A 25873-nucleotide genomic window follows, 5' to 3' on the forward strand; every position below is an offset into this window, starting at 1 on the left:
AGCAAACAGAAGTATTTTCTTAACAGAGAAAGATTTTCACTTAATGTAGAGCAAAAGTTCCACAAAATTCAGACTGAAAAGCTTTCTAAGAGAGAAAAAAATCTGTCTAAAGATCTCACTAAACAAGTGCTATACAGTGACCAGTTATTCTCTAATTTCTTCCTGAGGCAGATGATGTACTTTACCATGGAGACTTCACAGAGAGTCAACAAAAGAAATGGGGTATTACCTGATGACCTATTTTAACATTTTCTAGATGAAAAGCAAGAGTGGCTAATGTAAAACATGGGGCAGTGTGTGTTTCTGTGTTTACATATAAGTGTGTAAAATATTTCAGAAAATAATCTCCATAAGTTGCTTCTGAAAATAAATCTGTAATAAAACCATACCAAATAAAGAGAAAAAGCAAATGAACGTATACTGGGGAAGGAATTTGTGTTCAACACAGACTTCAAGGCAGGAACACGCATAGCAACTGATGGTTAACTAAACACAAGCGCTAAATTAAATGGTCATACAAATAGAGGATTTCTTCACTCTAAAGTACTCACATGCAGCATTCTATAATTGTTTAAATGTCTTACCTGTGTTTTATACAATAAGAAATCTTACAAAAAATGCTTAGTAACTCTTATTTTAAGTAAGCTTTTGATAAACACTCCACACACCCACCCTCAAATTATTTGTATGTCCAACTTACAATGATTTGAACAGTTTCAACTCTAAAATGCAAAAGAGGGCATTATCTCTAATCAAGTACAGATTAGTCTAAATTTTGTACATAGTTTCTTCACCTAGGAAGTTCAGCTAATTCTCATACATTAATGTTTATGTTCTGGCCTAAATGAAGTACTACAATTTACTCTATAATAAACCTATTTCCTTTAGAAACATACCACTTATATTATCTACCTCAGACTCATGCTATTACTTGGCTAGTAGAAAGAATCTGAAATTAACATATTACATCTATTAGCCCTCATTATAGGCTTACACTCTCTTATGCAGTTACTTACCATACTTGAGGGTGGATATACCCCATGAGGCTGAGATTGTGCTTGGACAACAGAGGCTGTATGCCCTGGAATTGTGCCAGTAGAATGTGCCTGTTCATGTTGGGACCCATATGAAACTGTCTGTTGGCTGCTTACTCGAGATTCTGTGAAGACAGAAGATCCTTGACCACTGTCAACTGTCCCGTCCGCTGAAGGAGAAATAAATTGCCAAAAAAACACAGAGACACACATCACAAAAAGGAGGTTTATATTTTCCCATCACAAACCCATGACTCTAGGGTTAGGTTCTTCTTTGTAAAGACCTAAACTAAAAAATGAATACTAGCTATTTTACTAAGATTTCTATGCTTAAAAACATGAAGGATCCATATGGAAAAAGTTTTAATGTCTTTTAAAAAAAACTTCATCGCTGTCATAAAATCTTATTACCTGAAGAATAAGGGAACTAAAATGGAATGCTGTTAGTCAGCCATAGGTTTGATGTAGCTTTCAGTCTTAACTTTGGAGAGCAGTGCATTCTTAGTATTAAGCAGGTAGTTCAATCAAAAACTAAGAGCCACATTAATTTCTAGTCTGTATGTTCTTCAGCTTTGCTAAAAAAAAGACTGAACTAGATTAATGGATTCAATTACAAATAGCTAAGATAAACTTGTTCATTTTTCACTATCAGTTACATTTCATTTTATTCATTTATTTTTGCAGATGTAAGTTTTTAAAAAGTTTTTATTTAAATTCCAGTTATATTATTAGTAATATTAGTTTCATAATATTTTAAGGAATTGTGAAAAGCAGAAATCTACAAACTGGAAAATTATTTTATATTCTAATCACATTTCCTTACTGTCCTGTCCTAGTCTGTTAGTGGTAGATGACAGAATAGAAAGAAAAGGCAGATGGTAATCACTTCAAATTCATTATATATTGGATTCATGATTCAAGCCAAGAGGCCAGTGAAAAATGATGAATAAGAAGATGAAAAATCAATTAGGAGTATCCTTAGCATACTTGTCCATTTCCCAAAATACTTACATAACACAGATATACTAGTTTGTTGGTACTGCAGTTGTTGATGTTGATCCGCCTCAGGTTCTTCAGGTTCTACTTGGGTAGAAACTGAAGCTGATGTGGTAGAAGCAGGAGGCATGCCAGTACTAGCAGATGGGATCTGCTTGACTCCTGCCTGGGAAGTACTTGATTGTTGTTCTACCTGGGGTTTCTGATTGATCTCTTCCTGCTTTCTTTTTTCTTGTTCCTCCCGCACCAACTGCCGCTGTTCTCGTTTTCTCTTAATTAATGACACTCTATCTTTGATGGCTTTCGCCATGGTCTTATGATCACCTTCACAGACATACCCAGACTCTACCTATAGGATAAAGGAGTGCATTAGGAAGCAGTACAATATCAAAAGAAAACAAACCAAATATAAAACAAAAAAAGCATCTTTGGGGGAAAAAAGTAGGAAAAGCGGGGAAGAGAAAGACCTCTCTAAGGACTGGTCTAAACCAAACTGAAGTTACTGGTCTGCATTATGTATTTCTCCACCATTTTTGTAGATACTAATGGGGTGGATGCCATCATCTTTGTAGAAACTTTCAGCGTAGGTGTACCTTCTAACAACACAATGGGGAGCCTAAAACCAAAGGTTTTAAACCAAATAAGGCTCATTTTATTCTATTCACTCTATTTCCTGCTCACATGTAACTATTAATATTAATCCATGTTGTTTTTAACTTTGCTTCACAAGGCAACAACTTAACCTGATGGTAAATACATCCAAGTTAAAAAACAACAACAAATAAAAACACAAATCTCTAATGGTATAACAATTAAAATTAAGGATCTCTTTCATATCTGACTCCTTCTATTGAATGGTTCTTATAAATTCTAGCAGAGATATTCTAGGAGTATCTCTGCATATTCACTATTTTAGGCATATCGCAACCCTAAAATTGGTGAAGTGTTTCCTTTCTGAAAAGTTATATTTTAGACATACTTCAGAAAGTGACTGATCAAAGGCTGCCTACTAATAATTAATCTTGAAAACTCCCTCAAGGAAAAACAATTCATAATATATTTAGAGTTTATCCAAATAACTGATCAATATTTAGATATTTAGAAAATACAAATTGTCATTCTAACTCAATAGGTTTATGCAGATTAGGAGTCATTCAACCTTACAGCCTTTCAGATAACTTCAGAATACATTTTAGATCCATCCATCCATCCATCCTTATCTATCTACATTTGTTTATCTTTTCCTCAAATAAAAATAACTTTGGGGCCATCAATCAACACAATTTTGTATCAATGAGATCTGCCATCCACACTGCTTCATAAACTTTTTTGCTCAATAATATCAATGTTTATAAATCTATATCAATTTTTATGTGGCAGATCAGTGCTAATTTACCATTTCTTGAGCAACGTCTTCTGGCACATCTCTTTCCAAGTCAAAGGAAAACTCAATAGCTTCATTGTCTTTGTATTTTCCCTTTAATTTCTTAATATCTTCAATACGAAGCCATAATTTAATGGCTATCTTTTCTCCATCATCTTCTTCTGCTAATTCTACCCGTACCCCTGTTTCCTCCTGGAAGAAGGCATGGTTCAAAAGGTCTTTGATAGAATATCTACCAAAGAGAGGGAAGTGAAACGAAAAAACAAAACAAAATGCCATTAGATTTAAAACAATTTTTTAAAAAAAATTTTAATGTCTTTATTTTGAGAGACAGAAACAGAGAGCGAGTGGGGGAGGGGCAGAGAGAGAGGGAGACACAGAATCTGAAGCAGGCTCCAGGCTCTGGGCTGTCAGCACAGAGCCCAAAGCGGGGCTCGAATTCACAGACTGTGAGATCATGACCTGAGCTGGTGTCGGATGCTTAACTGACTGAGCCACCCAGGTGCCCCTAAAACAATTTTCAAGTATGGCTGATTATTGTTATACCTGGAATAATAAAAAAGGACTACTAAAAAAACCAAGATTTTATAACTCATTTCTACACTGCTCCATGTAAATAATGATTATAGTTTTGATCTCAAGTTATAGAACATCAGAACAATCTCATTTATAAATAAGAGCTGAAAGTGATACTTTTTAAGTGATCTAATCTCTATTAGTTAACGATGTGCTAATAAGAGCAAGTAATACACAGAATATCAGAGCTTCAAAATACCCCATAGTTTATGTAGAATTTATAGTTAACAAAATCTCCTCTTATGTATGGTCCCATCTAATCCCCCAACATTCAATGAATTATTATTTTCTGATTATTAGGAAATGGAGATTCAGAGAGGGTGAAAATCTGCTCACAGTTAGAAGGCTTAAATGGTTGAATCAAAATTTGAAAATAGGTTTTTCGATTTCTAGTTCTTTACCTCCTACAACTTTATTTACCCCAATAAATTCAAATCCTTGTTCAACAGTTTGTGTACTAGGCAAGAAGTCTGATTGTGGAATAATCTTCTTTAGATAAATGGTTTCAAAATACCAGTAATCTAGTAAACTGTATCATTCAGAAAAGAAACAGTAATAGGTTCTAAGACTGGAAACAAATATTCCTTTGTTTATAGTAAAAACAAGTTCTTAGTAGATAGGGATTCTCCTTTCCAAACACTGTATATGAAATTAGAAACCCAAACTAAACTTCTACTGAACAGCCTTAAAGATCATGATGTTAAGCTCTTCCAAATAACAAAGTTATGAAAAAAGAATGAGACTGGAGAAGGGAAGATACTGAATTCTTTAGTTTGGATGATATACCTGATTGCTCTCATTCTTCAGGAGACAGATTGTGCTCAACTTACAATTTATATTTGTACTGGCCAGTCTACTTTTCCTTTTTTGGAAGGTGAGGGGGGATGGTGAGGGTAGATTATTTTTCATAAACACACACTGCATCTTTGCCATGCCTAACGGGTGATGAATCAGCTATATGACAGATCAGATACTTGCCACTCCTCTGAGAAAAGTCCTGTTAGTACAAATGACTAAGCCATATCTCCTCCTAAGCTTTGGGCGAACTTGTCTCTCTTTACTGAAAGGAATTTTGATGTTTTGCTCTTCAATTCTGGCATAATGACAGCAAATCAAGACCTATATAGTTGAGCTGATTTCCAAGAGCCAAGATTTTATTTCACCTTCTAGAATTCAATGGGTAAAGAACTAAGGAACAGATCTGCTGGTTAGAAAGAGATTGAACCCTACTGAGTTTTATAAATCATGCTGACACTTCAGGTAAGTAGTTGTAACTGAATGTAGTAGCTAGGTTCTGGTTCACTTAAATCCTACCATATCACATTTTCACATTTCAGTATATCAAATCTCAATACTACCTTAAATGGACAGAAGTCTACTTTTAAAAGATTTTTTTAAATTTTTACTTTTTTAAAGTAATCTCTATACCCAATGTGGGGCCTGAACTCACAACCCTGAGATCAAGAGTAACATGCTCTACCAACTAAGCCAGCCAGGCACCCCCTGACCTCTAATTTTAAAGATATTCCATGTAAATAGAGAAATTAATCACAAGTGAAATATTAAATACACTTTAGATTGAGTACTGTATTCAGACATATCACATTTAAGGTTTTTAAGCAATACCTAAGTCAAAAGTGGCAACTTACCTTTCATCTTTGTTTTGTCTTATGCATCCTTCAATAATTTCCTTCACTTCAGGAATTGCTACTTTGTCAAAACTGGCAGGCTTCACTCCCTGAGAAACATAAAAATAGCAACAGAAACACATTAATAAAGGCAAGGTCTTTGAACTTTCATTTTGTGCCTCTTAAGCTTCTATTAGATTGCCTTCTGGCTTTTTTCTGATTTGCCTGTAGGATCTGGTCCACTGCAGGGTCAGAGTTGACTAGCGGCAATTTAGCTCCCACAAGAAAACAACAATAACAGTCAGACAGTGGGGTCTCTTACCTCCATGGCCTCTATATTTGGCTAGGGAAAAATTTAGGCTGTTGTCAACATCTTCGGCTGTGTTTCAGGTAAAGGAAGTTGTTGGCTAAAATGAAGGTCAAATGTTCTAACTGGTTAGATCTTTTGTTCAGCCTTGTTCCCTAACACATTAATCAACACAGTATTTAACTATTTTGAACAGTGGATCCATGAACGGGCATGAATTCACATGCTTAGCTTGGCAGGTATTCTATTATCATAGTACTCTGCAACAAACTCAAGTGAGTATAGCAGTTAAGGATTTGGATTGGTTTGGCATGATAACAGAAGAGCAAATTGTCTGGCACATATGAAACATAAAATGAAAAGTGATTTTTCAGATCCATATAAAAGATTTCTAATTAATTTCAGAAGAAAATTCAATACTACTGTATGTAATACTATATGGCATTTTAGAATCTTCATAAAAATGTAAACTCTTTGCAAATAAAATTTTAGCAATGTGTAGAAAATACACACACGATGTAAGAATAACAAAATACTCCTGAGAAGTGATATGGAGAAAATCACCTCATTTTCTATTCCTTCCTTATCTAAGTAATCATATGGATTGAAGTAGCTGCACTGATATACTGTCCAAGTGGTACATAAACACATAAAACACAGGGAATAGGAAATAAGGGAGAGGTACTAGAAAACTTAGAATATAGTACATAAATTTTAATCATCTAGTCTCAGTGACAAAATCAATTAAAACAAAATTAGTGAAAATAATTTGACAATCACAGAAATGCATGGATTGTAATGAAATGCATCAAAGGATTAACTCTAATTCTCATCAATTACTCAAATGCATTATTCAAAACTCCTGACTTGGAGGATTCTACCTCTAAGGGCTACCTTTCCACAGCAAGGTCAGTAGGGCTGACCCTAAAGTTAAACCCATATATTTAATAGCTTCATTTCTATGTAATGACTACAAAGATCACTAGTTTATTTTCCTTGATCTTCTTATTTTTCAAATCCAGCTAAGTTTTCCCAACTGGTCTTTGCCTTCGTATAGTAATTCTAACAAGAACAAGAAAAATAATGCTGCTGAAGCAAAAGGTTGCTTTAATTGAGCAAGCTGGTATGGTATTTCAAAGTAGAGGGCTTTAGAAAATAGGAACTATTTGAGAATTTAAAAAAGGATGATGCTGTAGAACTATCAGCAGAAAATTATCTAAAAGAATGCTCTTTGGTAAAACTGGACACTAATACATACTTGGCCTTTGCATGTAAAGGCCAATTCAAATATTACACGCAAGTGGCCAAAGAGAATACAGATGTAACTAGGAAAAATGCTTCTTCCATAAACATGTATTATTTTGACGGAATCTACTTTGGCCTTCTAGCAGTAAAAACTCTACATATTAATAAAACACACATATTGATTATATTAAAAGTTCTGTTCCAATTTAGCACAAGCATATTGGAAAGATGATTTCAGCTTCATTGTCTAGCAAACAGGGATAATAGCTGTCCAACTTGCCAACCTACATTCACGGCAGCTAGAATCAAACGTGGTATCTAGACTGAAAGCTCTGTGAATTACTAAGTTTGCTGACCTAAGGTCCCTTTTGAATTCAGAAGCAATCACTAAAGATAATAAAGCTTAGGGTTAAAAGGAAGCAAAGAATTCTCTTGAAAAATAATCACCAAGATTTCATCCTTGGTTATTCTTAAAAATAAATAATCCTCTTGATAATCCTACCCATGTAAACATTCATTACTTTACAAATAGGAATTCCTACTTATAAATAGAAATATTAGTTGAACAAATGAGCTATATAAGGTCATACTGGCAAAACCAGCAACTGTGCTTAATACAACACCTTAAATTTATTAGGTTAAGCTGCTTTTTCAACCTATTCAAGATTCAAATACAGAAAATTCCACACCAGTGCTATATAATTGGCAATCTGACTGCCACTGCCAACTTAAAAATGTATTGCAGGTTCCAAGATCTCATAAAACAGACATATCTTACCAGTCCAGCAGCTGGTATTAAAAGATTAATGCAGTTACTGTTACCGACTTAGATAATGAAAAAGATAGAAGAAACTTCAGCTACCAGTTAGCTACCATCAAGAAGCCAGGATTCTCAAAATATCTGGCAGAAGTATTCTGAATCATTTGAGAAGAATATATGGGGACTGTATATTGGAAACAAAATATAAAATGAGCATGAAACCTCACTAATCCTGAAAGTGACCTACAGAAAAGTCATCTGGAAAATAAAATAGAAAGTTGCTTGAAATAAACAAGCACAAAACAAGGTTTTGATACATTTATCATACTTACAGGCTTCTTAGGAAAAAGAACTCGATGTATTTTAAAATATTTATGGTAACTGATACTTTTTTAAATTAAAAAAAAAATTGGTCTAAATTATTCTAAAACATGGTTTTAAGCACCAGACAGAACAAAATAATGATGAAAAAAATATTCTGGTAAGATTTTATCTTTTCCCCTCCGTAGTTCACATACTTCAACAAAAACGATCAACTGAGAGCCTTTAAAATCTTCCTAATGTCATCCCTTTTCTTTATTCCTGATTTAGCCCTACTAAGTACTATTCTAGTCCTGTTCTGACCAGTACAGGCAAAGTTTTTGCTTACCTCTTCTGAATGAGGTTTAAAAACACGAAACAGGAAAAAGAGTACTAAGGCAGATAAAAACTGGGCTAATATTTTATACATACGAAAAATCTGGTTAAGGAGACATACTCCATTCTTCTACAGCCAGCAACCCATTGTCTCTAGAAATACTCTTGCTTACTTTTGTAACTCACAGGGATCGCCCTGAGGCAACAGTGCCACGTTATGTTTTTTTTTCATGTGGGAGAGGTAGGATGTTTCCCTGTATTAGACAAAAGCACTTCTTGAACATCTTCTTGAATATATAATTTAAGATACTTCCGGGTATTAAAAAAATGATGTATTCTCTTAAAACAAAAACAAAGGCCACTTTTGTGCAATTTTAGAGCCCTCAAAAAAGAAAAAAAAGAAAACAACCATGACTCCCTCCAAGGTACATCAGAAGTTAATAACACAAATGTTTATAAAATGTTGATTTGAACTAAGAAAAATGGAAATCACATAATACATGCATTTTATAGATTCAATTTTTCTTTGAATTCTACATACTTATGGTTTGCCAAGTAATCTGCAGAAAAAATAAAAGTGAATTGTAACAATGATATTCTCTAGTTCAATATTCTAGGTCTTAAAAACTGCCAGCATTTGCTTCTTAACAGCTTAGGTTTCAAATGTGTTAGGGTAACATTTATGTATCCTTTCATAAAAGTAAAACTTTCTCTAACCATTCAGAATTGAGAAAAGCCTCTTTCCTCCTCATACAAAATGTAGTATAAAGTAACTAAACCACAAAATGTCAAGTATTTTAAAAAGCATTCTAAAGTAAACAATTTCAGTACTTTAACTGATACTTGCTTCAAATATCACCAAATGGCTACAATACACCTTTTGTATTTATTAGAAATTCTTACCCACCTCATTTACACAATCCTTTTGAGGACAGCAACAACAATGAGAATTTACGATGACAAACACTGAGCAAAAGTCTTTCTTGGTAAAATCCATCACAAAGAGCAAAGCAGACTTGTTACAGTTAGAGGAAAGTGGGGAAATTGGTAAGACTTAAATTCACAGAGTAAATTAGCCTACAGCATAAGCAAGGCAGACATCAAAGTCAGACTGAAGCACAGTTTCTTGATTAACACTAGCCATGCTCCTCCAACTCTCAGACTCTCCAATTCTTAGTTTGCTTTGCTTGGCTAATAATCTATTCTAGATAGGCCCTTTAAACAAAGCTACAGCTGAACAGCAGGGAAACAGTTCTGCTTCTGCACCTCCTGCTTCTCCTCTAAAAGCAACAGATCGTAGGACAAGCAAAATGAGATTTTTTCCTTGCTCATGGCTCCACCCATTATGTCCACAGGTTCTGCCTCTTTGATATCAAAACCCACACTAGAAATCTATTTACCTAAACACTCCCTCACCCCTCATCATGTTGGAACTACTCTTTTAAAAGAAAATGGGGATTGAGTTCAACAACCAAAACATAAACTCTGAATGTGTAGCCAAAAGAACACTGTTGAAGGAAATCATGATACTGGGGCTACGTTCTCAGGTCAACTTCTCATACATCAGGTTTGTGTGTGGGACCTGAACCACATCCCTTAAACTCACTCAAAAACTGTGGATAATAGTTTACCTAATTTAAATGTTTACCTAATTTAAAAACAGGTGATATTAAAGCTGTACTATTCTCTTATGGTACATTAAAAAAAAAAACAAAACTGTGAATTAGTACATAGAAATGGTTAAGAATTTACTCTTCTCCCTTCCCTTTTATTAAAAGCTTCGATATGCATAATCACCTAAAGATATTCCTATTTCCCGGGAAGATCTCACAGACCCATATAACTACTACTTTGACTTTAGTGATTAAAGAACTGTTTTTCTTCATGGCACTAACAAAGATAGTAGAAAAAGCACTGCTCATTGCACTGTTATAATGGGTAGCAGAAAAAATTCCTATCCCTTATAATTTGGTAAGATGGAATCCCCACCAAGACTGGGTTTTAAGGCTTCAATTACTCAACAACAGTAACATAAGATAAGGGCTTAGAAGCTCTTCGGTAGGAATACTACTCTAAAGGCTAGAAATGGCTATTCTACAAGCTAGTTCAAAGTAGTAGTTGCTACTGATCTTTGGCTCAATACAATTCATTACTAAGTAGGTAGTCTAGAATGTCAGGTATTAGTCAGATATACAGTAATGTGGTCCAGCATTACCTCTAACTTAAATGCTTGAGAGTAAGCTTGCTTGGACTATGTTAGCTAAATGAAAATGAAAGAGCTAGAAAACGGGTGGCTTGTTACCTGGATTTTAAAACTCTGCTGGGCAACACACTAAACCACAGTGAGATCACTTTTTTTGGACAGGGGTATAATGGAGGCACAAATATCTAGACCAGTCTTTTCTATATATCAGAGTTTTCAACATATATAGTAAAAATACCATTCACATATGCACAACAGTTTACATCTGAGCTCTAATTCTGCTTTCTCTTAAAGTCAGTGCTCTTCTCTAAATTTCCTCATTTCTTTCAATAATATCATCACTATTTCCATGACCCAGAATAGAAAACTTAGTCATTCTTGGATGCTTCTTCTCCCAAAACACTTAAGTACTATTATTCTCTATGAGCATGTTAAACAAAGATAAATTGTTTAAAGCAACTGGTAAATACTTCTGCTACTGGTATTCCTACTGTCCTTCCAACAAAGATCTCTAGCCAGGCAAAACGAGATTTTTGCTAATTTCTTCATTACCTCTCAAAATCATTGCTTCTTTTGTATAACAACTGTGATCACCAAAGTCCAGATTATTAGCACCTCACCTCTTTAAACTTAACCAATTTCAGATGGATTTCATTGTTTCTATTCTCTCCATCTCCAATTTGTATTTTATATTGTGGCCAGCTGAATCATCTGGCTTCATTTAATCATCTGACATTTAGTCCTTTCCAGTCACTTGACATCATTTAACTCACATCACACTACTCAAAAATGGTTAATAGTTCTCCACATCTACAAGTTTGCCATAGGATCACAGATCTAGAAACAAACTGAGTGAGATGTCCTCCTTATTTAAATGAGACCGTTTTGGCCCAGAGAGATTTAATGCCATATCAAAGTTAGAATCAATTCATTAATTCAATTGGCATCTATGAAGTATCTAGTCTAGTGTACTGTAGTCCTTATTAGACACCTGCCAGACACACTGTATCATCTTTAGCACCTAGAATAAAACAGAATCGGTTTGGGGCGCCTGGGTGGCTTAGTCGGTTAAGCGTCCGACTTTCGCTTAGGTCATGATCTCGCGGTTCGTGGGTTCGAGCCCCGCGTCAGGCTCTGTGCTGACTGCCAGCTCGAAGCCTGGAGCCTGTTTCAGTCTGTGACTCCCTCTCACTCTGACCCTCCCCTGCTCACGCTGTCTCTCTCTCTCTCTCTCTCTCTCCTAGAAATAAATAAAACATTTAAAAAAAATTAAATAACAAACAAACAAAAAAAAAACCAGAATCGGTTTCTGTGGGTAAGGTCCTGGTCAATGGTAAAGCAAAATCTAGAATCCAGATCCACAATGCTTAGTTCAATGTTAATTCTAGTCCATGTTACAGTCTTTTTAATTTTCTTACTCTGGTGTGAAAAGCCCTCACAATCCAACTTCCACCTTCTTCTCTACTCTTATCTCCTGCAAATAAATCCAAACTGGTTACTTGTTCACCAAATACTTAGTGCACATTTTCACAATAAGAACACTCTTACTGTTCCCTACTTTTTATAGCCAACTGAGTTCTACATTTCTTTCAAGGTATACCTCAAATCATATATAATGAGAAGGTAGCAATTACAAAGTATCTATATATCTTTTAGCATGTAAGTTATTTATAAGAGACCAAGAAACTCAATATTGCTATAACATACTTAAATATAGAAATTATCATTCTATATCCTACCAGTTTTTATTCTATAGTCTAATGCCTTGTGAATTCCAATATTCAGCAAAAATTTTAAAAAATACAAGTTTTTTAAAGAAATTCTGAAATAAGGATTTCCCAGGTTCCTTAGTACTAAAATATTAAGAATGATACTCAGAACTCTTTGGTTTAAGATTAACAATCTGATTAAGAACCTTTAATCTTAGTCAAATCACAGAATAATGGAATGCCTCTGAAAATAATGTAAAGTGTCCCAAGATACTACATGCCCATGATACACATAGTTTTATTTTACATGAAGAATCCAAATTTACTGGATAGAAACACGAATAAAATTTATAAAGGAATCATTTTGGCTAATTCCAGTGGATTTAGATCTCTGGATTAGCATAAAAATTCCAGCTGCTAAAGAAAAACAACAGTTTTCCTCAACTTTTCAAATACTATCTAATCAGGAATCACTTGTTTCAGCTAAAAAAAAAAAAAAGTGGGGTGGATTGTTGTCTGTTATATAAAAAGTAAAAGGAATTTTACCCTAACTGCTTTATTCTGTTTTTCCCAGACAGAATGTTCAAACCTAGCAATCCAATGGCTAATGGAATCAGTGACAAAGTCAAATTACACAAACAAAGTAATTAAAAATCCCCATTATTTCTAACTTGGTTGTTATGAGGCTGGATTCAGCCAGATTCTTATTGGTATGAACCATTAGTTTACAGGAATTTGAACAAACCTTATGATCCCATTGGAAAACAAACTTCTTCAAACTTCCTACCAAATCTACCTAGCTCTATCAAAGGAAATTAGTTTACCTCATGATTCCCCAAGGCTCATTACTCTCTGGATTCATGAAAGCTTGTGTATGGTTCCAACTTCAAGTGCACTATCCTTCATATAAAAAACTGACGCTATTGCTTACTGTAGTTTCTATTCTTTTAGTAGCAGACAAAAACTGTGCTAAGTACATTACTACTCTTATTTGGATTTTCTCATTACCAATGGCAGATTTTCAAGATAACTGAAGTTTTTCTCCTTTAAACAGGTATCATGAACCTCTCTGTACAGGGCTAAAACCTGCTATACCAGTCTTAGGCTGTCTATGTACCCTAATTTCCTTACTCTCAGATGTTTTTCCCTTGAGGTCTAAAAAAAAAGTTAAAAAACAAGTAAAGAAAAAATTTTAAGGTCTCTATTAATGTCATATTAGTGATGCCTGACTTCTGACACCACCACCACCACCATTATTATTATTATTATTATTATTTCTTCTGCATGTCCATGGGACAAAATGCTTAACCTCGGATTCTATTTTCGTATCTGTGAAATGAAGATATTATCTACTTACCAGGATAAAGATAAGATAGTATATGTAAGGCACTTTCAAGGTTATTGGCAAGAAGCAAAATTACAAATAAATGTTAGCTCATTCACTCTACTCTAAAACTTGACTGTAAGTTCCTTAAACACATTTTATAACTGTGGTTTACTAAATGTCACTGGATAAAGAATGGAATGAGAGACAACTTACTTCACTACTAAGCACATAATACTGATGTTAAACATGATAATAACGGCAATACCTACTACGTACTGATTGATAACTGCACATCAGGCACTTTGTTATGTTCTACATGCATTACTCATTTAATTCTCATAAACCCCTTAGGTTCAGACAAATTAAATAACCTGCCCAAGGTATCACAACTAGGAAATGACACTGCTGGGATTTAAACTCAAGCAGACCCAACTCCAGAGCCCAGTTCCTCCAAAGGCAATGTAAAATTGGGTTTCACTCTCTACAATTCTTTATTTGTGTGTTCATTTCACAAATACTGAGTGCCTATGACTTGCCAGTCTCAAAACACTACAAATACAAGAAGAACAAGTCAAATAAAATCTCCAATCCATAGAATCCATACTAATTGGGGCTTCAGATGAATACCGTAAGGCTCTGACAAAAGCCATGAAGAAAACTAAAACTATGAAGGATTAGAAGCAAAGTGTTTGCACACTGAAAAATATTTTAGGGAAAGCCTCTCTGAACAAGGAATATTTCAAGTACAGACCTGAATAAATTGCATGTACAGAACAATGACATATAACAATTTATTATCAGTGCACAGTAGAATGTAATTATTAAACAACAGTCTATATTGTCTATATTTACCCCTTCCACATCAGCACTTACACAGACAAGTTTAAATACCCTTAGGTCACAGACTGACACTCTAACTGACATTTATGGATTTGATGCAGCATTTTGATAGAAGCAGGGGATCTGGGATCAGATAATAACAAAAATAATAGAATGCTCTGTTATTTTCTAAATATATAATCTTAGGCCTCAGACCTATATTCACAAAATGCTAATAATAGCATTTACCCTTTTCCAAACCCAGTTTGCTGGAAGAATTATGTAACATATGCAAAGTGTTTAATGCAATGCCTGGCACAAAGGATGTACTATTTATTAATATTTACACTGCTGTCACCCACTACTTGTATGACAGTGCACCACTGCAGGGTCAGACATGTAGTAGTGAATTGCTCTGCAAGAGGAAAAAAGAAACCTGTTCTTGAGGGGCTCAGTTCTAATGGGGGAGGGGGGATAATAGTTAATATCAATAATTATTACATTGTATTAATAAAACAGAGGCATAGTATGATGGGAACATAGAAGAGGGAATGATACTGGCATGAACTTCTTCCAAAAATCCTAAAATATTCCTGGTAAAGAGTGCCAAGGAGCTGAAGCTACTGATAATTATACAAAATTTGCTTCACCACCTCTGTCACAGTAGGCCAATAAAGTTCTAAAATTAAACATACTTTTACAGGAACACTGTCTTTGACCCTCTGAAGGAGATCAAAATCCCGTACTTCTTTAGGTCTATGGAATCCATCTGCTTTCCTTTAATTACTATTTCAATGTTTATTGATTACTACTAAGGTATACAATAGATCTGTGATGGAAACCAGAAATATGGAGTGAGAGGCGCACTGGCTGGTGGTAGTGGTAAGGGATCTGTGGGGATGGTAGGGGATTTGCCTCAGGGAGCTCTATGGTCTCTCAATAGATAACCAAGCATGCTTCCTTAATAAATGTGCAATAGTTAGGCACTGATGCTAACAGCCACTTTAAGTTTTTTTTAATGTTTTTATTTATTTTTGAGAGTGAGAGCGAGAGAGAGCACTGGCAGAGAAGGAGCAGAGAGAGACTATGACACAGAATCTGAAACAGGCTCCAGGCTCTGAGTTGTCAGCACAGAGCCTGATGCAGGACTCGAACCCACGAATCTTGAGATCATGCCATGACCTGAGCCGAGGCCGGACGTTTAACCGACTAAGCCACCCACGCGCCCTGCTAACAGACACTTTAACCAACTGAGCCACCCAGGTGCCTCTAACTAACAGACACTTTAAAAAGTTAGTTAAATTTATATACAAAGCAGACTTAACAGTCAAGGTGCATTTCAACACAAGAGTCATCATTACTGCTTATATAATTATATAAATCATTGTATAACTTGATATTTACTTAAGACTCACATTTATCTCAGCACTCAAAACATGAGAAAAACTTTAGAAAACTAAAAAAGGACATGGCCAATGTTATTCTTCATTGGAAGTCAGAAGATGCAGATGAAGGTTGGTGAAATCAAGACGGCATTTCCCAGGTAAGAAATATAACGACTGACAGGACAGAATAAAGGACTGTAGATAATACAGAACTGTATTTTCTGAGAGAAAAAATAAACCACAAGTGAATACCTACAGTATCCCTAGAAATCAAGAATTCCACTGACTTAAAGAACTTCTCAAGCTTTTTATTACATCTTTTCCACAGCTTGACCTATTATTTTGCTTTTTAAAAAAAGCAACTCCTGGGGCACCTGGGTGGCTCAATTGTTGAGCATCTGACTTGATCTGGGCTCAGGGCATGATCCCAGGACCATGGGATGGTGCCCCACATCGGGCTCCACGCTGAGCGTGGAGGCGGCTTGAGATTCTCTCTCTCCCACTCGCATTGCTCTCTCTAAAAAAAATAAAAAAGTGAAAAAGCAACTCCTAAATAAGTCACAAAAAATGCAATTAAATAGGATAACATTTCTAAATCAGTCTGGTTACTTTTAATACTAGTAAAAAAGTTTCATGAATGATGGAATAATTATTTTCAAATAACACTTTGGGATTATCTTATTTAGTCTATGTTACACAGAACTGGAAAGGACCTCAGGTCATCACTGTTGTAGCTCACACTTCTCAAACTTTAACATACAAACAAATCACAGTTGGATCTTGTAAAATGCAGGTTTTGATTTGATCTGCCTGGGATGAGGTGAAAATTTTTACATTTTTAACAAGTGCCCTGGGATGCAATTCTGCTGGTCAGGGAACTAAGATTTAATTAGAGACTCTTAAAGTGTAGATTTCAAAACTCTTTCAGAGGACATGGAAGGTACCTCTTTTCTAATGACATATCTGTGTGAGGCCAGATTTTCTTTATACATTTCAAAAAAAAAAAATAATGCAACAGATTTCATACAGCTGACCAGACATTAAAGACAGTTGCAAAAATGTAAAAATACTGTCTTTTCACTAAATCTTTTAGTTTTGGAAAAAGTCATTTTTTGTAAAAATATTTTTAAAATTTTTTAAATATTTTATTTATTTCTGAGAGAGAGATAGCATGAGCAGGGGAGGGTCAGAGAGAGAGGGAGACACAGAATCTGAAGCAGGCTCCAGGCTCTGAGCTGAGTGTCAGCACAGAGCCCAACGCGGGGCTCGAACCCATGAAATGTAAGATCACGACCTGAGCCAAAGTCGGATGCTTAACTGATTGAGCCACCTAGGTGCCCCTGTAAAAATGTTATTGATGTCAACATATTATTGGGCTTATTATGTTATTACATTATAAAATTCTGTGTTAATTTCTAATACAGTAAAATAGACATAAGTGAACAAAAGCTCTCTGGGGTCCTCAATAATTTTTAGGAGTATAAAGGGTCCTGATAAAGAGTTTGACAGCCAGTGAGTTAAATCATTCAAGTCCTGTAATTGCTATCTTAATCTCTTCTCAAAATATCTTAATGGACAGAATCTCAAACCTCTACCAGGCTTTTGCAATGTTTTATAACCTTATCAAGTTCTTTATCTTCACTTAGGTTTTTCTTCCTATTTAGTCTCTTCTAGGTCAAGGAAACAACTGCAGAGCACTTCCCTTTTTCAGTTACATATAGAGGCCCCTTCCCTCAAGAAATCCAAAGGAATAGGTATCCCCTGCTTTTTGAAAGTTTGCATCACACTACTTTGCTTTATTTTCCTTTTTTTTTTTTTTTTTTTTTTTTTTAGGGAGAGAGCATGAGCAGGAGAGAGGCAGAGAAGACAGAGAATCACTAGCAGGCTCCACACTCAGCTCCAAGCCCGATGCAGGGCTTGAACTCAACAAACATGAGATCATGACCTGAGCCGAAATCAAGAGTCACTCAACCGACTGAGCCACCCAGGTGCCCCACATCACTTTGCTTTTATGAAATACCTACCTACATTACTACCTGTTTTCACCAATCAAAAGAAATTCAAAAAGGATTTTTGCTTTTATGAAAAAAGCCAAAAGTAGAGTTCATGGCCTATTTTGCAGGTGAGCCATCATAGCATGAGTGGCAAGGCTGAGCTCCTTCCCCCAGGAGCTACATTTAGCAGCAAGACATCATAACTTTAAACTGTGCCTGTGAACATCTGCGCTTTATTATTTTATGCATTTGTTAGCAAGATATATCCTATGGTATTAGAAAAGCCTAAGAAGATTTTTTGGAATCTGAGAATACTCAAAAAATTTAATATGAATGTATATTAATAATAATTGTTCCTTCACTTTTATGCCTTTTCAGCTTACAAAAGATTTCAAAAGAATGTTCTGTTTGTGGACAGGGAGGGAAACCTGTAGTTCTAAAAACTGAAAATGATGTGTCTCAATGAGAAAGGACTCATGAATCAGGAATTGTCCTGAAATGTCTGAGGTACTAGCAAGTGAACTTATGATTCGGTTTTCCCTATGAAATCTCAGAGAATAAAGTGAGAGTGATTATAGGGTAAAAATTATAGTGAAACACTTCAACAAAATACAGACCTAGTCTCATAATGTAAAGAGTTACTTATAAAATAGTTGTTTAGAAATTACAACTATGAGATTTGATAATTGATGGAAAATACATAGATAGATAACTTTTTCAAATGTACTTCTTGTCCTGGAATTTTGACTACTTTTAAAGATTTTGTTTTCTGCTCGTTTGGTACCAAATGGTTTTACCCATCATAGAAAACATATTGCTTTTATATGTGTTATCAGTTTCTACTTGCTATTATTCAATTTCATTTTAGGATAGCTTTGTTAATATTTCAAAGGTGACCTTAAGTTTCATTCCTGTTTTGCAAGGTTAATTCAATCTCCCAAACTTACATAGTGTCTAACTGACTATACTTGGGATTCCTTTAATTAATTAAATCATTTATTTTTCAAACGATTACTAAGTGCCTACAATGTGCCATATGCTATGGTATCAATACTGTATGTACAAAGATTTGATAAATCAAGCTCTAAGACAGAATCTTTTAAGACAATATATATTTCATCCTTTCTGTTCTGCAGTCCCTCTCTGGAAGAGAGGGTGGCTATAGATTCAGACAGTTTAACAAGAGAAGGAGGAAGAAACTGTAGAACTAAAGGGAAACAAATGTGGTATATCCATCCATACAATGGAATATTATTCAGTCATAAAAAGAACAAAATGCTAATACATGCTACAACAGGGATAAACCTTCAGAACATTATGCTAAGTCAAAGCACAACACAAAAGGCAAAACAGAAAAACAAAGTGTAACACAATGGTTATATATTGTATGATTTCATTTGCATTAAATGTCCACAACAGGCAAATCAAATCCAGAGAGATATAAAGTAGATGGATGAATAGTTGCCAGGGGCTCGTTGGAAGGGGGAATGGAGAGTGAATGCTAATAGATATGGGATTTCTTTTTGGGGGTGATGGAAAGGTTCAGTATGAATATATTTAAAAAACAGAATTGTACACTTTAAAATGAATTTTTATGGTACGTGAATTTTACCTTAAAGGAAAAAAATCAAAATGGTAGATATGAAGAATGCGAAAAGTGATACTGGTCTTTCTAGGTTCTATTAAATTAACGTGAAAGACTTCTCTCATTTAAGAAGGGGATTTTGAACTAGAGTCTACATCTGTAAATAAAGATACATTTGTTTTTAGTGTCTCAAATGCCTTCCTTAAAATCAAATTAATTTTTATACTTTTATCAAATAACATATAAAATTTATCTGATCATATGGTAGATCTGCTTCTGCCATACAGTAGATCTGCCTAATAGTCTGAAGCCATATAACTCTAAAATACTGGTTTTAGCCCTGAGCCTTTGGTGAAAAACTTTTAAAATCAACAGTGTTAGCTATGTTTTTCATCTACTCAGCCTACACAGTCATTATTTTTAATCAGTTAATCATATTTTCTGGGTTAGGTACAGAACAAGGATAAAATTTAATATTGACCACCTATAAAACTTACATTTAAAAAAACTGGTACTATCATAAATTTTATAACTTGATTTCTGTAAATAGCAGTTATTTTTATACTTCACTTTATATATAAAAAAAACCCTAAAATTCCATCATCCCTCATAACATTTGCAATACTAACATTTAGAGAAATAAGTGAATTAGCAAATTAATCAGAGATAATTATCACTAAATAATGGAGACAGCCCAGTCAATTCCTATCAGTGTCTCTAACGGCAGTCTACAAAAAAACAAGGTCTGCACGTACATAACAAAATTTATCCCCATTTCAAAATAGAAATATTCCAAGACCATGAAAAGAGGCTGCTATGGCTGAGAGATAGCAGAGAATGTTTAAATATATGGCTGTCTAATGTATATTTCATATCTAGTCTGTTTGATATCAAAACATTCAGCACTGATGTAAGGTAAATAAGTTATTGGTTCATAAATCTTCGTGTTTAAAATCCAGAATGATCACCTCAAGCAGTAATACTGGGTTTAAGATGTTATTTCTTAGGCCGATACTTAAAAAGTATGGCCACTGAAAAACTGGGGATCAAACCGTGAGATCATGACCTGAGCCAAAGTCAAGAGTTGGACACTTAAGACTGAACCACCCAGGCAACCCATAGCTCCACTTCTGAGATAAAAGACCCCCACAAATTTTTATAGTTAATAATTTAAGTGGCTGCTTGTATGAAGATTCTTGTGTCTACTGTAAGTACAGAGGTAAATAGCATTCTAATAGAGGAACATTATTACTTTCACAGGTTAGTAATTACTTGTAGAACGCTTCAGTGGAGAATTTTTAACTTCTGGTGACATGTTTACAATAGGAGTCAACAACTTTTTCTTTTCTTTTTTAAAAAAATTTTTTTAAATGTTTAATTATTTTTGAGAGAGACAGAATGTGAGTGGGGGAGGGGCAGAGAGAGAGGGAGACACAGAATCTGAAACAGGCTGCAGGCTCTGAGCTGTCAACACAGAGCCCGACACAGGGCTCGAACTCAAACTTGGTAACAGTGAGATCATAACCTGAGCTGAAGTTGGAGGCTTATCTGACTGAGCCACTCAGGTGCCCCTCAACAACTTTTTCTGTTAAGAGCCCAGAGAGTACCTATTTTAAGCTTTCCAGAACACACATTCTGTTCCAGTTACTCTGCACTGTAATGTGTGAAAACAAAGGTGTGAAAACAAAGATAATACAGAAATAAGTAAGTGTTGGGGCGCCTGTGTGGCTTAGTCGGTTAAGCATCCGACTTTCGCTTAGGTCATGATCTCGCGGTTCGTGGGTTCGAGCCCCGCGTCGGGCTCTGTGCCAGCTCAGAGCCTGGAGCCTGTTTCAGAGTCTGTATCTCCCTCTCTCTCTGACCCTCCCCTGCTCATACTGTCTCTCTCTCCTAGAAATAAATAAAAATATTAAAAAAAAAAAAAAAGAAAGAAACAAGTGTGGTTGTGCTTTATTACTTTATTTATGAACGCTGAAATGTTCACATGACATATTTTTTCTTCTTTTGATTCCCCCCCCAATCACTTAAAATGTGGAAACTGTTCTTAGTCATGGGTTGTACACTGTACAACAAGCTAGATCTGGCCCATCGATCGGAGTTCATTAATCCCCGGTTTAATGGATGGAATGAATAAAAGTAATAATATGTGGTAAGTTAGTAAATAACATATATAAATCATTCCAGATACAGATTATAAATTTTACAGTCTGAAAATTTAACATTATATATTTAACCTCATAATGAAGTTTTTTTTTATTTTTTAAAAAAGTTTTTTTAAATGTTTATTTTTGAGACACAGAGAGACAGAACTTGAGGTGGGGAGGGGCAGAGAGAGAGGGAGACACAGAATCTGAAACAGGCTCCAGGCTCCGAGCTGTCAGCACAGAGCCCAACGCAGGGCTCGAACCAATGAACTGTGAGAACCAACGAACTATGAGATCATGACCTGAGTTGAAGTCAGATGCTTAACTGACTGAGCCACCCAGGCGCCCCATCAAGTTTAATGATCAAGATTCATCTTTTCTTAAGAGGATATATATTTACAATGGTTATTTATCCCATGTTTATTTTCATAAATGGTAAGTCAAAAAGAACTTAGCTTAACTGAATTCTAATTCATAAAGAAAATAAACCTTTTATCCATTCACTCTCTACTGCAAATCCTAATCTATCAGTCATTCCTTCAGATTACTCCAACAGCCTCTTGACAGGGTTTTCAGCTTCTAGTCTTTCTTCATAAATCCATTGTGTACTCTGGAGCCAGAATAATTGTTTTTTTATTTAAAATTTAAGTCTGATCTTATTACAACTACCCAGTTGTAAAGTGCTGCAATGGTTCCTTGAATGCTGGAGTATAGTCTAAGCTCTCTTTTCCTCTTATTTATTGTCCTTTGTTTTTCTTTTCCTGCTTCCAAACTCTACAGACATACAAATATATAGATTTCTCACACATAATACTATCTTAGTCTCTCCCTTTTTAATCATTTCCCCAACCTGTCCAAACTCAATTAGGCACCACTGTTATATGCTTACATTAAGTACCTATCCCTAGAGTAATTGTTTTTATACCATATGGTAACTAACTGTCTGGGCTTAACTGTTTCTTCCCCTAATAAGTTCTTAAGAGACAAAGATTCAAGTTTTACTTAACAAGAATATTTAATACCGAGTATCCAGAAAAAAGTCTGGAACAAAGAAAGCAGACCTAAATATTTGTTGGATGAAGCCATGAACTCTTACAGGTTGAGCTGTGTCCTCTCAAAAGATATATTAAAATACTGGGCTGCCTAAGTGGCTCAACTGGTTGAGTATCCAATTCTTGATTTCAGCTCAGGTCATAATCCCAGGATTTTGGGATCAAGCCCCACATCAGGCTCTGTGCTAAGTGTGGAGCCTGGTTAAGATTTTCTCTCTCCCTCTGCCCCCCTTCCCCTGCTCGCTCACTCTCTCTTAAAAAAAAAGATATGAATTCTAACTTCAGTATCTCAGAATGTGACCTTATTTAAATAGGATCATTGTTGAAGGGGAAGAAACAGTTAAAACCCAGACAGTTAGTTACCAGGCTCAGGTGGTTTAAGCATCTGACTTCAGCTCAGGTTTGTGGGTTCCGTTCATGGGTTTGAGCACCACTGCCGGTCTTTGTGCTGACAGCAGTGGAGCCTGCTGAGAGTCTCTCCCTCCCCCACTCCCACCTCTCTCTGCCTCTTCCTGACTAGAGCTTTCTCTCTCTCTGCCCCTCCCTGACTAGAGCTTTCTCTCTCTCTCAAAATAAATAAACAAGAAAGGGAAGGGAAGGAGGAGGGGTTGGGGGAGGGGAGGGGAGAAAGAAAATAGGATCCCTGCAATTGTAATTAGTTAAGATGAGGTCATCCTGGAGTCTGGTGGGCCCTTATAATCTGACTGGTGTCCTTATAAGAAGAGGAGTCACAGACAGAGGAGAGGAGAACATGTGAGACAGAGACTGAAATGCTGCAGATACAAGCCAACGAATGCCAAGGATTGCTGACAAACCATGAAAAGGTAAGCGGCAATGAAAAGTTATCTCCTCCATGTTTCAGAGAGAGCTGAAAACTTGCTAAACTGACTTTGCTAAAACCTTGATTTTGGACTTCTGGTCTCAAAATTGTGAGACAATAAATTTCTGGTTTAAATCACCTAGTTTGTAGTACTTTGTTATAATCGCCCCTGAAAACTATCAAATACTTGGTGAACCACCTAACATTTCAGGTATATATAGTTTCCTGTGTCTCTCTATACCCCAACTCTCAACTCTTCCTTGAAAATTAGGTTTAATGGGCACCTGGGTGGCTTAGTTCGCTAAGCATCCAACTCTTGACTTTGGCTCAGGTCATGATCTCATGGTTTAGTGAGTCTGAGCCCCAAGTTGGGCTCTGCACTGAGTGGAGCCTGCTCTCTCCCCGCCTCTCTGTGGCCTCCCCCTGCACACACACATGCTCTCTCTCAAAATAAATAAACTTAAAAAAAGAAAATAAAATTAGGTTTAAAAAATTAATATGAGTAGATCTGGTGAGGTAACTTTAATGTAATATTAGACTTAATAAAATAAATTAAATTCACATATTTGAATCCAAATAAGGATTTATACAAGACCTATCAAAACAATTCGGTGGTTCAGATTTGTTTTAATTCAGTATTTTAATCTGTCAACTATTCTGTCATTTCTAGCAAAATCAGGAGAGTTAATGAAAGGAAATAAAATCCAAGCCAATTTAAAGGGCAAAGTACTCTTAGGAAAAGTAAAAACATAAAAGTAACTTATTTATGAAATTTAATTTATTATTCTCATAGTTAATTTTTAAAAATAAACACTTATTGGTTATTTCACTGAAAAAGTTGAGAATTATGTGTTCATCTTCTCACATACACAGACTGTATAAATATAACGGGAATGGAATCTAACATATCAAGAGACAGTTCTCTTTTTTCTCATTAGAAAATTCCCAGAAGCCAACTCTTACCCAGTCTTTTGCTTTTTCAACATTATCCTGAAATTCTGTTCATTAAACTAAGAGTCAGCCTTTTTTTCCAATTCTTTCTTACAAGTAAAGCATACACCCACACTTGCCTAGCCTTGTATTTTTTAAGAGCTATATGTGCAGATCAAATGATCTTGTATACAGACAACCCTAAGCAATCTACTAAAAAACTATTAGAATTAATATATTCAGTAAGCTTGTTAGATTTAAAATCAATATGTAAAACCAACAGTATTTGTAATAAATAATCAAAAATTAAAATAAAAATTCAATTCCATTTATAATAGCGCCCTCCCACACACACTACTCAAGAATAAACTTAATAAAAGAAGTATAAGACTTATACTCCGAACACTATAAAATACCACTGGGAAAAAATTACAAAAGACCTAAGTAATTGGATAAACATCCCATGTTAATGAACCAGAAGACTCAGTATGGTCAAGATGCAATATTCTCCAAATTTATCTATACATTCAATGCTGTATGTATCAGGATTTCAGCTGAATTGTAAAAATTGACAAGCTGATTCTAAAATTTATACATAGTTACAAAAGACCAAGAAGAGCCAAAACTTGAAGAATAAATAGAAGGACTCACACTTACCAATTCAAAGCTTACTACTACAAAGCAATGGTAATCAAGACATACTGATACATGGAACTGAACTGAGAGTCCAGATATAAACCCATGTGCCTATGGTTAACTCATTTTCAGCAAGGGTGAAACCATTCAATGGAGAAAGAGTAGTCTTTTCAACAATTGGTGCTGGGACAACTGGATAGTTGTCACAAACAAATAAACCAAGTTAAAACCCTTACCTCATGCCACCACATACAAAAACACACTCAAAATGAATTAAAGATCTAATTTAATTGTTAAGAACTATAAAACTATAAAATTCCCAAAAGAAAACACTAAATGTTCATGACTTGAGACTTGGCAGTGGATTCTCAGGTATGACATCAAAAGCATGAGCAAAACAAAAGATAAAACATATAAACCGATTTCATCAAAATGAAAAACTTTTGTATCTCAAAGGGTACTAGTAAGATAGTGACACTATTATGAAAAGACAACTGACAGAATGGGAGAAAATAATTGGAAATCAACTATCTCAAAAAGGACTTCTATCTAGAATATACAAAGAGCTTGTACAGGGGCGCCTGGGTGGCTCAGTTGGTTAAGCATCCGACTTCGGCGTAGGTCATAATCTCCAGTTCGTGGGTTCGAGCCCCGAGTCGGGCTCTATGCTGACAGTTAGCTCAGAGCCTGGAGTCTGTTTTAG

General features: G+C 35.3%; 1 protein-coding gene across 7 annotated transcripts in view; it reads right to left on the reverse strand.

Moving 5' to 3' along the window:
- WNK1 (WNK lysine deficient protein kinase 1) overlaps positions 1–25873 on the reverse strand; it is a 150581-nt gene that overhangs the window by 41935 nt on the left and 82773 nt on the right. For all 7 annotated transcript variants that reach the window (XM_039236340.1, XM_039236336.1, XM_039236339.1 and 4 more), the window contains exons 5-8: positions 5640–5728; positions 3427–3646; positions 2046–2379; positions 1017–1204 (exon numbers count right to left, since the gene is read on the reverse strand). In XM_039236340.1, coding sequence (XP_039092271.1) covers positions 1017–1204; positions 2046–2379; positions 3427–3646; positions 5640–5728 — 831 coding nt within the window. The remainder of the gene's footprint in view (positions 1–1016; positions 1205–2045; positions 2380–3426; positions 3647–5639; positions 5729–25873) is intronic.

The sequence above is a fragment of the Hyaena hyaena genome, unplaced genomic scaffold, assembly GCF_003009895.1.
Source record: "Hyaena hyaena isolate Hyena2069 unplaced genomic scaffold, ASM300989v1 scaffold_108, whole genome shotgun sequence".
Taxonomy (NCBI): domain Eukaryota; kingdom Metazoa; phylum Chordata; class Mammalia; order Carnivora; family Hyaenidae; genus Hyaena; species Hyaena hyaena.